This window comes from Notamacropus eugenii, chromosome 3 (genome assembly GCF_028372415.1).
Source record: "Notamacropus eugenii isolate mMacEug1 chromosome 3, mMacEug1.pri_v2, whole genome shotgun sequence".
Classification (NCBI taxonomy): Eukaryota; Metazoa; Chordata; class Mammalia; order Diprotodontia; family Macropodidae; genus Notamacropus; species Notamacropus eugenii.
This window is the reverse complement of record NC_092874.1, coordinates 216,072,599-216,086,687: the sequence shown is the minus strand read 5'-3', so window position 1 is coordinate 216,086,687 and position 14,089 is coordinate 216,072,599. Positions and strand designations below refer to the sequence as shown.

At 38.3% G+C, this 14,089-nt stretch overlaps 1 protein-coding gene across 3 annotated transcripts in view; it reads right to left on the bottom strand.

The window, feature by feature from the left end:
• The window catches only part of TMTC1 (transmembrane O-mannosyltransferase targeting cadherins 1), a 304,321-nt gene extending 291,619 nt beyond the window's left edge, over positions 1 to 12,702 (bottom strand). For 2 of the 3 annotated variants that reach the window (XM_072654416.1, XM_072654415.1), the window contains exon 1: positions 11,436 to 12,702. In XM_072654416.1, coding sequence (XP_072510517.1) covers positions 11,436 to 11,758 — 323 coding nt within the window. In that variant the 5' untranslated portion in view covers positions 11,759 to 12,702. The remainder of the gene's footprint in view (positions 1 to 11,435) is intronic. The other variant, XM_072654414.1, reaches the window with a different exon arrangement.
• Between the last annotated feature and the right edge of the window lie 1,387 nt (positions 12,703 to 14,089).

Below are 14,089 nucleotides of genomic sequence, written 5' to 3'. Positions count from 1 at the left end.
TTTATTTAAATAAATTTTAATATAAAATATATTTATATATTTTATTAATATATTTCATTTAAATTTAACATATTTAACAAAATTTAATAAAAATATAAAATGAAATATTTTATAAATAATATAATATAAATTACAAATGTATTATTTAGATATGACTAAAAAAACAAACTGGACCTCCAGAACTTAAATCTGAAATTGGCATGGCATGCTCTACTATAACCAATGACTCAATCATTTAAAAGAGGGGTTGGGAAAACACAACAGACTATCTTTGCTAGTATCATACTGCCTAGTTCCTCTATAAGTTCTATAGAGGTATACAGTTAGGATATGATAAAGTGGTAAGAAAAGATCCAAAAAGATAAAGAATGAGAACGTCTGTCTATCTCAATAGCAGGAGGTTGGAAAGGTAGAAAAGCCCTTTCTTTTTCCTTTAAACTCTGCGAGAAACCTTTTAAATTGCCTTTCCTGAATGTTCACAGTTTTCATGTATTTGCAGAGCATTTTCTCTGACCTCTTTCTTGGGAGATGTCTTTCTGAAGGCCAGGTAAGCACGATAAAGAAATATAAAATTTAGTTCTGCCTCAGAATCCTTACACATACATAATAATAAAAATTAAAAAATAAATAATGGTTTTACCTCGGAGAATCTTTACCGATAAATAAGTGTTAGAAAATATGCCTAAGTTATTTTTGTGAGAGGCCATTTATAAGTTACTTCCAAACGAATCCTTACTCTGTAAATAATATAGGTATTTATTTATCATTCTAGACCAAGAACTTTATAAGCATATGACATATCAGGAGCTTTTGGTAAAAGCACATTAATAGACTATTAGTACATCATTTTAAGACAGCTAAGTGGCAAAGTGCATAGAACAGTGAACCTGGAGGCAAGAACACCTCAGTTCAAATGGCCTTACTGAGCAAGTCACTTAACCCATTGTACCCTCATTCCCTTATCTGTAAAATGAGTTGGAGATGGAAATGGCAAACTACTGCAGTCTCTTTACCAAGAAAACTCCAAATGGGGTCACAAAGAATTAGACACAAATGAAACAAATGAAAAAAAATTACACACCTCATTGAGGAATTTTAAATCAGTCATTAGTTTATTTAACCAACCATAAGCTCTTTAGATCCCAAGGTCTGTAAGATCAAAATGAATCAGGTTCAGTTTTAATGATTCAGTGGGTTGACTAGAGGAGCTCTGCTCAACTTGAGGCAATTTAAGACTTTTTCAAACAAATGGCTCAGGATGGGGAATTAAGGTCAAGCTGGACTTATGCCTGGGAAAGTGCAGATTTTTTGAAACTGCCAAATAAAACAAAACAGGGTACTAGGTGTTCTTGAGTGATTTCACATTTCTCAGTCTCTTTTTGTTTTTAAGTGTAATAGGGATTGGTCAGAGGAGAATCTCCTAAAATCACTTAATGAAAATGATGGGCTGCTTCCAAAATCACATTACTCTCTAAAAATCACATTTCCCACTAACTTCAAAACAGTCTCAAGCAGTTTCTTAGATCTCTCTTCTGATACAGGAGCCAGCTTCACATATAGAATTTATTAGTCTGAACCAGCTGTGTACTGGCTGAACTGGCTGTGTACTGGGTAAATAAAGTAAATAAAGATATTTACTACTCACTGACCTATCATATGTATCCTAGACTTATATACTCCCTTACATTTATCTTGTCAAACAAGACATTTACGGGAGCAGCCTGGGTATTTCTCCGTCAGCCCTGACCGTTAGTTGACAGTGATGTTTCAGGCCTAAAACAACACCTTCAAGTTGTCCAACTTGGGCTGTTTCCTTGATGAACTCTGGGTAAAATACCTTCAAGTAGATACTAAAAGTGCATGCTCCTTTAAGAACTAACCACTCTTTAACCACTCCTTAATCCTGCCCTGAATCACCTAGTTAGCATATTTGGCACATGTTATACTATAGAATATCCTATATAAAGTTTATCTGTACCCTTTTCAATTCGCAGGCTCCTTGAGAACTCTTACCCACTAAAAAGTGTAACAATAACTCTTTACCACTTTGACTTCAAGAACTCTAGAGTCTGTGAATTCATTCTGGACAGCCCTGTCCAGTTCTCTGGTCTGGGGGGGGGGGAGGAGGGGGGTGTCTCACCACCCCCACTTTCCAACCCTCACCAAAAATACAGGGTACAGAGAACATGAAATTTTGCCCCTTTCAGATTTTTACTGAGCAGTAAGAAGTTAAAATAAAGGAGTACTTACATTTCTTTACTTTCTTAAGAGTACAAAAAAGTTCCTTAACCAACTTGAAAGTGCCTTGATCATTCATCAGATGAAGACATCACAAAGAAAATATTTAGTAATTGGTTAAGTAATTGCTTTGGGCCTATATTTTTAAAAAGCAAGACTGTTAGCCCCAAAGACCAGCAGTCAGGAATAAAGCTAGTTACAGAAGAACATAGCTCATGAGAGGGAATTGCTTTTTTCCTTTTCCCTCCTCCAGGAGTATAACAGAGGTAAAGGAGGGAAGAAAAGATTTCTCTTTCCTTCTCTTCCTTCTATCAGCAATGGCATTTTTCAGTGGAACAACTTGCCCAGTAGGAGCTGACAGACCCAGCAGAAACTAAGCCCAGAGGATCAAGCTACAAAGACAATTTAAGGTGTGAAAGGTATATGCCAAGAGAGTCCAGCTGAACAATATGCCCTGCACCAAAGTGAAACAGCATTCCAAGATATCAAGAAAACAGATATCAAGGCCCTCGAGTACTAAAGATGTGATTTGCTTTGGCCACATGTGCCTCTCTACTTGTAGACTCTATATGTGTGCCCACTCTTCCCATTGACCCAATATGTATTTGAGAGAAAGAATGCCCCAAGTATATGGGGGTGGGAGATTGGGGGATATGTTTTGTTATTACTGTTCATGTCATGTCACTTCAGTAAAATCCTTTGAGTAATTGTGTCCATTACATGACTATTAAAGATGCACGTAACAGTAGGGGATTGTGAACTATAGTATTAAAAGTATTTTGAAGAGTATCCTGAACCTGAGATAGGGGACATCCATCAGTTGGGGAATGGCTGAACAAGTTGTGGTACACGAATGTAATGGAATATTTTTGTGCTATAAGAAATGATGAACGGACAGAGTTCAGAAAAATCTAGAAAGACTTACATGAACTGATGCTGAGTGAAGTGAGCGGAACCAGAAGAACATTGTACACAGTGACAGCAACACTGTGTAAAAGCAAGGACCCTGACACACACAGGAAGGCCTGCTGGACAGGTTCTTAGATCTGTTTTTCTAAAAGGAAAGGCAACTTTTAAAGGGTCAATAATCACTTTACTCAAGCACATATATCATTCACTTAAGAAAAAGTCTGTGCCCTGACTTTCAGAGAGATCAACAGACTTCCAACTGTCTGACCATAAGCAATACATACATCACGGATCAACAGACAGATCCAACTGGCCATAGTTACCAGAGAGAGAAGCACCATCATCGGAGTTTTCAAAGGGAGGGGGGGCTCCTTAGTGGCTGCCTAGAGTCTCTTCTGTCCAAACAAACACTTCCAATGAGTAAGCCCCAAGTAAAACCTCACCTCAGAGTATTTACACACTTTTCAGTGCTGGAGGGCAAGATCCTGGACCGAGTACCTCCTCAGAAATTAACAAAAGGTACTTGAGGCCCATTAATGGGTAGGGAACATCTAATTAACATACACCTACTTTGATTGACTTACCTCTTCTCAGCAGTACAATGACCTAAGACAATGCCAAAAGACTCATGATGGAAAATGCTATCCACATTCAGAGAAAGAAATATGAAGTGTGAAAGAAGATCAAAGCATTGTGTGGGATGGCTCAGGTCCCTACATAAATCAATTACTCAGAGGCCTCTCAAAGTGATGACAGAAAAGAGATTTATTCGATTCTCAAGAATCTGGACAATCCTACAGCAATTCACCTGGAGTAGGAGAGCCGAAGACAAAGAAAGGGCAGTGATTTATATAGACTCTAACGCAAGTCCCTCCCCCCCCACTGACCATTATTTTCATTAGCTGAGAATATGATCTTACATTCTAGACACAAAATCTAACCAATCCCTTTTGAAATGAAGACATTGAAGAATTAGGTAAACTTTATCCAATCATTGAGACCCTAATGTACTACACAGTTTTATATCCTTATATGGAATTATTCTGTTCTAAAAATATAGTAACCTTGAGCCTCTCAGTCTTACCTCACCCCTGGGAGAAGAACTACAATCTGAGAAGTCTTCACTAAACCTATCCCACTCACATGTAATTGAAAAAATACTATTAAATGGGGGAAAAAGAAGTTACTATCATGAACAACAATGTAATTGTTCAGCAGATAAACTAAAGTGCTGAATAACAGAAAAATTTCAGCTTAACAGAGATTTATTGTATGGGATCACTCACAACTGAGTAGAAGTAGAAAGCAGAAAGCAGAAACTGTGCATAACCCAAACATAGGAATGTTTACTTGATTTCTGATATTCTGACATTCTGAAAATATTCTGAAAATATTCCAATCTTGAGCTGAAATTTGAATTTGGATAGACATTCTAAACTTTTGCTAAGCAGTAAAAATATTTATGAAAGACAGGAAGAAACAAAAACCGTCTCAGTTGGAGAAGATTGACATTAAAATTTAATCTCTCACCCTTTTAGTGCCAAAAAATTATTTTTAACTAAGCCATATTATTGAGTTATCATGTGACAACTCTGTTTCAACTCAGAGTTTATTTCTCTGAATATTCATACACACATGCAGTGGTATAAATAATTTAATGTTCTCTTAAGTAACATGCTTAAAAGATTGAAAACCATAGCTCCCTAGTTCTTTAATCTAGAAACTCTAGATTATTTTGAGATCTACAGGGAGAAAATGACTAACTGCTACTGAACCCAGCCAACCATAATTCTCCACAACAGATCAACATAAGATGATTTTGAATATAAACAAACCAAAGAAAAGGAAACTTTTAAAACAACTGATAATAGCCCATGGACATGGCTTTAATGGCAGGTCACTGCTGCTAGTTGATGCTTCAGTTTATCTATTTCTGGTTTCTCCAGCGCTAGAACTCCCAACAACTTCCTGGTAGGCTTCCAAATCCCAGTACTTGAGGTTCAGGAAGTGTTCTTACATTCATGTGCTATACACGCCTTTTATGCTAATCTTAACAATCATTTGCCATCTTTAGATACTTGTATGTGGTTCTCAGTGATCATCCAGCCAAAAAAAAAATAACATCTGGTTCTTTTCATCTTTCCTCTTAAGTAAATCCCTCGGGCTGCTTACTCATTTATGTTGCTCCTCTTTTTGCATTCACTCTGGTACCAGGAAGAAATCAACAGTTCATCATCATTTAATGTCTTTTGAGTACCCACTGTATAAGAAGGACATTCACAGTTGTCCAAGAACTTCACAGAGGGGACAATAAACAATCAGACAGATATTTAGCCAAATTTTGTTCACGTGGGGAAGTGGAAGAGGAAGGAGAGAAAATAAATGCTTGTTGATCAGGGAAGAAAATTCTTCCACAATATTTGACAGTATAAAAAAAAAAATTCAGAGCCAGCACGCAACAATATAGGTTACAACTATTACCATGGTAAAGACCATAAAATAAAAGGTGGAGTTATCCAAGAGGATTACTAAAGACAGGTATCAAATACCACCATGGTATAAACAATTCTGGGGACCTGAGGAAAGATGTTGAAAAATCCTATCCAAATCTAGCCAGTACAAACAGTAGAAAACAACACCGCATCATCCAATTAAGGCAAGAAAAATGAAACTTGTGGAACAGAATCCTGAAAATAAAAGCATATTAGAAATTCTTGATACACACAATCAATAATTGAAAGCAAAGGCCAAAAAAGTCAAAGTACTACAGTAAGTCCAAGCAGTATAAAGAAAAAAAAGAACCATCCAACAGGATCTTGGAGAAAAAAAACGCCACCTTGACCATGACTATAAAGTCACTGACTCCTGATTTTGCACTCCTCGTTTAGAAATGTACTACCAACAACATATATACTCTATCCTAGCATAATAATAGCACTACAGTCTTTGACTTCCACGTGGAAAACTCTCCTCCATAGCACACCACCAACACAATAACACCAACAATTTATACTGAAAGAGGCATCTTTCACAGAGCCAATTTTGGCCTGCTCTGGTGCTGTCTGGAGCAAAACACGTTATCATCCATCAATCTTAAATAGAATCCAGTATGGCTTTCAAGTCAAAGAGGGGAAATCATACCAAAACATCATATGAATTACATCACACACAGGGATGAGCTCAAGTTATTTGGTTCTACTGAAAAGTACATTAAAAATAGCTACTTCATCTCAAGGAAATATTTTTCTAACAATATCAAAATGTCATTTGGACTCAATAAATATAAAATTTTTGAAGTGTTTCTAAGAATATAGACTGAAGGCTTTGAGCTTGAATCTAGTAGTTGAAACAAACCAGTGAATGACAGTGATAATTACAAACACTTTGGTGTTCAGGCAAGACACTTAAACCTTAAGGATATCAAGGGAAAAGGTCAGAAAAGATTTATTTAAGAAACTGACCAGTTTCCTGAAGTCAAAAGCAGGAAGGAAATAATTAGAGCAATTAACAATTACATAATAGCATCATTAACATACACATTGGGCATGATAAGATGTACAAAAATGTATGTTATTGCTCAGTCCTTTCCCTGTGGAGTTTTCCAAATTTTCTGGCATACTGAATACAGCACCTTAATAGCATCATCTGTTAAGATTTTAAATAACTCAGCTGGAATTCCGTCACTTCCACTAGCCTTATGGTTAGCAATTCCAAAGGTCACTTGACTTCATTCTCCAGGATATCTGGTTCTAGATCAGTAACCACAATGTCATGGTGATGTTAAGATCTTTCTTGCAGAGAAAAATAGGTCTAGAAAGTATTCAAATAAAAACCCATACACTGTTAGAGCAATGAACACTTCCTCCAAAAATCAAAAGCTCTTCCATGTATGAGATCCTCATGAATCCAAATAATGTCAGAAAATAAGCTTCAAACAAATTCTGAGTCATGAAGATTTGTTTATGGAAAGATTTTTGCTAGCAATTTCAGATCAGGTCTACAAAAAAATTTTCCTTAAGGAGCCCACATTTAGTAATCAATTTAGATTTTGTAATAAACTGGTGAAAACTGTGGAACCTATCACTGTAGGTTACAAATAGTAACCTTTGGATAATAGTATCCTTTGGATAATAATAATAAAGACATGATGTAACTGGAATTATATACCAGAAGTTACAAATACAAACCCTAAATATCCTTCAGAATTCAACAAATTCTACTAGAAGTGAAATATCATTACAGAAAGAATTGCTGCCTGTCTATAACTTCTCAGTTATGATGGTGATAAATTAAAAAGTTAAGAAAATCATTTTAATAGATGTTAGCATACTAATATTCATAAGCTCCAAAATATTTGGAATGAAAAAAATTTTAAATATAAAGACCTAGAAGAAGAAATTAAAATTATGTAGGGGAAAAACAAAACAAAACCCAATTCTATAATGTCCCCACCATCATGTCTGCTACTGAAATTGTCCCAAAATGCTTTGTGACTCAGTGAGTCTTTAATTCGATTACAAAAGGCAATGCTTTTATTTGTTCTACACAATAGCAAAGCACTGAATAAAAATTATAGCGGAAGTGGTGACTTGGCCATTTCCATCTGAACCTCGTCAAAAAGATGAGAACAAAATGAAATAAAGCAACTAGATTTGTAAAGAAAAAGGTAGAAAATCTGGAAGACTGATCATTTAACTGCAGTGGCACAAGAAATCTATTCAAGGCATTTAGAGAAGACTGACAGAACTGCCTTTAGAGAAAGTCTGTGAGAGACCTGACAGTTAACTGTCCCTAATGAAGACATTCTGTGGAGAATCACTGAGCAAGAACTAAATGAGTTTAACTGTCTTTCATTACTGGTGAGAACTAAATTGAGTTAAATCTTGTTCTGTGGGAAAAGCAGTGAACTAGAATTTCTGAGAAGAAATAAGTAAAATTCAACTCCAAGAGAAACTGAGTTAACTACAATCTAAACACTACTTATTTTTTGGACTATGGTTCCGCGGTTTGGAGGAGTTAGCAATTGATAATACGTGAATGGAATACTAGCTAACAGTAAGGAATACTAGTTAATAGGTGAGTTTAGCTGTTATCCCCATTGCAGCCATGTATAGTTTAAACATTATTCTATATTTTTGAAGAATTAAGTATTAGTCCTTGAAACAAAAGCTGGTCTACATGCTCAAGATCTTAAAGAGTATCCATACCTATCAAGAGACTATTTTTCAAATTAATCACATTTTTAAAGGTCATCTGCCTTCACTGTCATGGTTTATATTGTGATCAAAATCTCTCAATAAAACAAAATTTTACAGGAAAAACAGCAGACTTACTGTGGTCTAATAATCAGAACAAGGACCTACACAGGTCCTTGGCTCAATCTGTTCCAAAATTTAATCCTTTTATCTTAATTTGCCTACCCAGGACAGGACTAGTGGAAAGATCTTTAAATGTCTGTAAGACTTCTGAGGTTTAATAGTACATATCATTAAGGTATACAAGCCATAGTATCACTCTTTTCTCTCCAAGGTAGGTTTCCATTTGCTTACTGATCTGCAAATAAGGAAGTTCCATCAGTTTCTGCTTATAAAACAGTAAGCCAGTACAGGGACTTTGAACCAGTTACGGACGATTTCAAGAGATGTTAACATTTACCATGAGCTTTGGTTCATTACTGATTAAGTGTCTACAGAAGATCTTGAATCTTTCACAGATATAAAAGCATATGGACAGTAAAAGATGAAGAAGCATGGGATGAAAACCTGAATCTGGAGTGAAGGTCACTCACTGTAGATTATTTACAAAGATCTTTGATTCTCCTCTACTATGATCCAAAACCAACTACCTATACCCTTAAACATTAATTCATAAACATTTTTAATGACAATTTTTATTAGAGATGAAAATTCATAGGAATTCTTAACTCATAACTAGGAATTCTTTTTTAAGAAGGAACTACAGTTCCTTAACTACAGTTATCATCTGTGCCTCCTCTCCCCTCAAAAATAAAATTAGCAAGGACTCAGCATCTATTTTTCCCCTTTGATTCAATCTCAATTAAAAAAAATAAACTCAATAATTCCATCATAGCAACAAGTGTCATGAATCCACCCACTGTAGGTCCCAAAATTTTTTCTGTAAATGTCAACCAAATATCAATTATGTGTCTTGAGGACATCTATCAATATCCATTTTTTAAAAACATTATATATCTTGAACAACTTAGTTTACCTCAATGAACCTCAGCTTTCCTCATTCATAAAATGAAGGAATTGCACTAGAGCATCTTCTGGTTCTAAATTTCTGTAATTCTAGGATATTTATTCAGTGGGTCAGAGTCAATCTTTTTTTTTTTTACTTTAAGGAAAATAAGTTTAAAACACTTAAAGATTTTTGCATAAATAAGCCTATCAAAGGTGGAAAGATTAATTTGATGTGCCAAAAGCATCTCAGAAGAAATGTTTTACTTTATGCTTTTAAAACAACAATCTAAAAAAGCCATTCCATCTTTAAGCTATTTTATCTATTTAAACACAAGTCTTAGAAAACTTTCTTCCTTATAACTGGCATTGTTCATTATTCTTGAAAATAGAAGTCAAGGTTGCACTATAGGCGATTTAGAAAAAAGTGAATCAATGCTATTTAAAATTAAGGCAAAGCAAACTGAACAGAAAAGTAGTATCCTTGTTTTTTTAAAGAGGGCCTCCACTGTTGTCCTTCCTACTACTACTTTCAGGTGTTACAGTTGAAGCCTCTCCTTATCCCAAATCAGTATGACGCAGTTTGCAAAGTCACATAAATCTGTATGATTTTTCTAAATGACTGCTTCCTTTTAGCCCAGCTCTTCCTACTTTATATTTATCTCTGACTTCTGCTAAACTACTACACTTTACTCTTTTTTTCCATTACCTCTCCTCCCTAGTCCTCATGCTGTCTTCTGCCTTTATCCAATCCTATATGGATACAAGAAAAATTTTGAAAAGAAAAAGTCAAGCCACATTAAAACATGTGCTTCTTGAAGCCGGAATCAGAGTACTCTTAGCATTGGTTTACTTACTGTCAAAGTAATACTGATGAAGAGGATATCAGAATAAACCATGCCGACACATTTTCAAGCAGGACATGGAGGGTTTGGGTTTTGGTTTTTTTAAGAAGTTTAACAGCACTGTCAGGCAACTACTGTATTGTCACACCTTAACTCCAGGTTTAAAAACTACAATATCCAGATAAGCAAAGAGTTTTGGAAGAAGGCATAGACTGTTTTTCTCTTAAATCACCTCATGAAATGCTCTTTCCAAAACTAATGACACAATACGCTCCTTCACTTCAAAAACAATAAACTAAGTGAAAGAATGGAGTAAAAAGTCCAGTTTTTGCATTGCTGCGAGTTTTTGCAACTGCCAATCAAAATGTTTTATTACCGTAAAGTCCAGTTCCGATTATACCCCTTAGACTAGGCTTAAATATACCAACACCAAACCAACATTATTTCTGCAGCCTCCTTCAGGATCCAGGAAAGGCCAAACCCAGCGGGGGAAAAATAAGAATGATAAAATAAACAAAAGGTAAAAACACCTCGGCAGCCAGACCTCTCATTTCGTCAGGAGATAAAACTGCACCTTTAGGAAAAACTGACGTACGCTTATAAATTATTTACAGCAAATATCCAAGGTTATAAGATCAAAATGAGACTGAGATACAATAAACGCAGACAATTTCCACTCTCCCGCATTCTTTTGCTTTGAATTTTAATAGCTTGATCGCAAAGGTTGGAGAGGATTTGGTGTGCCGCCAAGAGGAAAAGAATTATCTTGCTGCCAAGGTACAACTCATTTGATACCTAAGCAAAACACAAGATTTTTGCCTCCCGGCTCTAGAAACCGAAATGTGAATTTCAAAGCAGCTTACACACTTTCCCAGCTGGAGAGCTCCCCACTAGCCTTAGGGACACAACCAACTTCTCTTTTCAGTAAATCAGCAAAATCCCCTCCAAAGGCTACCCCACCTCGACGCGAGTCTCACTTTGCCGCCTCCTACCAAAGGGTAGGTGGCGGAGAAAAGTACTACGCACCCCCACCAGTCTCCTCCCACCCACTACTCCCCAAAGAAAAGTGGGTTTAAAAGAACAGACACTTGGGTGCAACTCTCCTCCAACTCCCTCAGCTGACCCCTCAGGCTATCCGGAAGCTGGAAGGCTGAAAAGTGAGTGGCCAGGAGAGCCGGGGTGGAGGGACAGCAGTAGGTCAGAGAGCCCGCTAAAGGCTACCGCCGTTAGAGGCCGGACTCACTTGAAGGTGAGGACGCAGAGAGGGCGGTAGGACTTGTGACTGGTGTTTTCGGCCATGCCTTTGCCCCAGAAATCGTTGGCGAAGATGCCCCAGCTCAGAGGGGCAGCCCCCCTGACGTCTGGGTTGTTCACAATTGCCCACACGTCGTCGTGCACAAACTCGCCCGGCAGCGAGTTTCCGTAACACAGGCAGCAGACGGTGGTCAGCAGCAGCGCAGCCTCGGCCGGCGCCAGGCAGCAGCCCCTGTGGCGCTGGCCCGGGGCAGCCCGATCCCTTCTGCTGCCGCCTCCAACGCCGCCACTGGCAGAGGTTGTCACCACCATCCTGCTGTAGCCGCGGCTGCCCTGGCTGCTCTGGAGCCACTGGCATCCTCCCCCTCGAGGGCTCTGACAGCAGGCAGCACCAGCGAGCTGAGAAAGAGCATGTTGCGGCAGCAGATCGGCTCACCCACCCACCACCCGGGACCTGCGCTTGGCCGCTACCTCCGCAAGTTGGTCCAGCTGCAAATAAACAGCAGCCCTCCCTCCTCCCACTCCGCCGTCTCCGCCTCCTCCACCCCACTGCGCATGCCCCGCCTGCCTGCGCAACCCCTCCACCTCTCCAAAATCCAGTGACTGCTTGTTCTCCAAGGCTCCCAGCTTTTACATTTAAAGGTGGGCCCTTACTAGATGTAAGCGGCGTGGCAGACTGAAAAAGAGTCGGCCGGCAGGGGGACGGAGAAGTCTCCCCACCTGTAGGGCCACCTCACCTCCTTTCCCTGTTTCAGTGAAAGATGGAATCTAATACAGTCTGGTTTTCTCTTCTCTGTAGTCATCCACCCCACTGACCGTAGCCTTCCCCCCAAGAGGAGAAAAAAATAAGGTGCTAGTGATCTCGATGCTCTGTTTATGAAGAATTCTTCTGGATATCAACTTTCTGGTGCTGATCATTGCTCATACATTGTTACAGACCCCAGACCCTTCCACCACCACGCCAAATGGTGTTGACGTCTGTGTGGAAGTTACCCAGTATTTTCAGTACTTCGGCCAACCGCAAGAGAAGACAGTAGTGGAACTATTTTCGGGCTCAGAAGAGGGAGATATTATAACATCTTCACATAATCCAGTTGCCTTTTCTTCTGCCTCTAGTTGTGGAACCTCTGTTGAAGGATTTTCTCTTGTCTAGAGCATTGTTAAGCAGTTCTAGCACCCTAGAGTCTTCGGGGAGATACCGAAAGACTGAGCTTCGCAATGTACGTTTTAGAAAGCCAAAAGGACTTCTTGTCCTTTGTCGAACGCCCTTCCTTCGACTTGTTCTAAATCTCAGCCCCTGCTGCAGGGGGGGGAGGGGGGGGAGGAAGGTGTCCCTAGGCAATGGGGGAATCAGGGAAGAAGGGAGGGGAAGAAAAGGAGTATTTTGGAAGGAGAAGGGAGAGAGAGAAAGACAGAAAGAAAAATCACCCTATCTACCATCTATTTGAGAGGCTGTTTGGCATACGTAGAGAACCCAGCTCCAAAGACAAAGATCTGGGTTCGAGTTCTACTTCTGATGTATACAGGTTGTGTGAACCTGGGCAAGTCCCTTAACCTCTCTTTGCTCTAAGCAGTTTCTCAAGACTAAGTCGCCGAACAGGTGTCAGCAGTACTGGCTGAGGAAGTCTCATCTGGGTGTTCTTTATGTCAGTGAAATCCCAGATCCAGTCTACTATTCCTAGAGCTTTAGACGTTTGCATTATTCCTAAGTCAATATACAAAGACTCTCTAAAGCTGCCAGGCTTTGAATCTTAAGCTCCCCCATCTTTGTGAAAAATCCGCTCCTCTCCCCAAAACAACTTCGGGTTGATCCATAATTTCTTCGATGTGGATACTTCCTGGAGTGTACAGGTCTCAGTCCATCAATATTCCGAGGCACTCAAGTGACTCCCTGGAACTGGAGTCAGGAACACCTAAATTCAAATCCTTCTAAGTTCACATATCCTTAAATATTCATTGACTCTGTGACTCTGAGCAAGTTGCTTAACTTGTTTACCTCAGTTTCCTCAAATATAATATGGGGAAGAATAATAACACTTAACAGAGTTGTGAGGATTAAATGATATTTTTTAAAAATTATTATTTTATTTTTCCCTACTTACATGTAAAAAACAATTTTTCACATTTGTTTTTCAATTTTTGAGTTCCAAATTCTCTCCATTCCTCTCTTCCCACCGTCCCTCATTGAGAAGGCAAGCAATTCCATATAGGTTATATATGTGTAGTCATACAAAACATATCTGTAATAGTCATGTTGTGAAAGAAAAAATAGAAAAAAAATTCAAGGAAAATAAAGTAAAAAAATTATGCTTCAAGCTGTATTCAGACACCATCAGTTCTTCCTCTTCACTAGTTCTTCTGAGTTATCTTGGATCATTGTATTACTGAGAATTAGCTAAGTCATTCACAGCTGATCATCCTACAACATTGCTGTTACTTTGTACGCAGTAATTTCACTTTGCATCAGTTCATGCAAGTCTTTCCAGGATTTTCTGAGAGCATCCTGCTCATCATTTCTTACAGTATAATAGTATTCCATCATAATCACATACCGCAGCTTGTTCAGCCATTACCCAATTAATGGACATCTCCTCAATTTCCAATTCTTTGCCCCCAGAAAAGAACTGCTATAAATATTTTGGG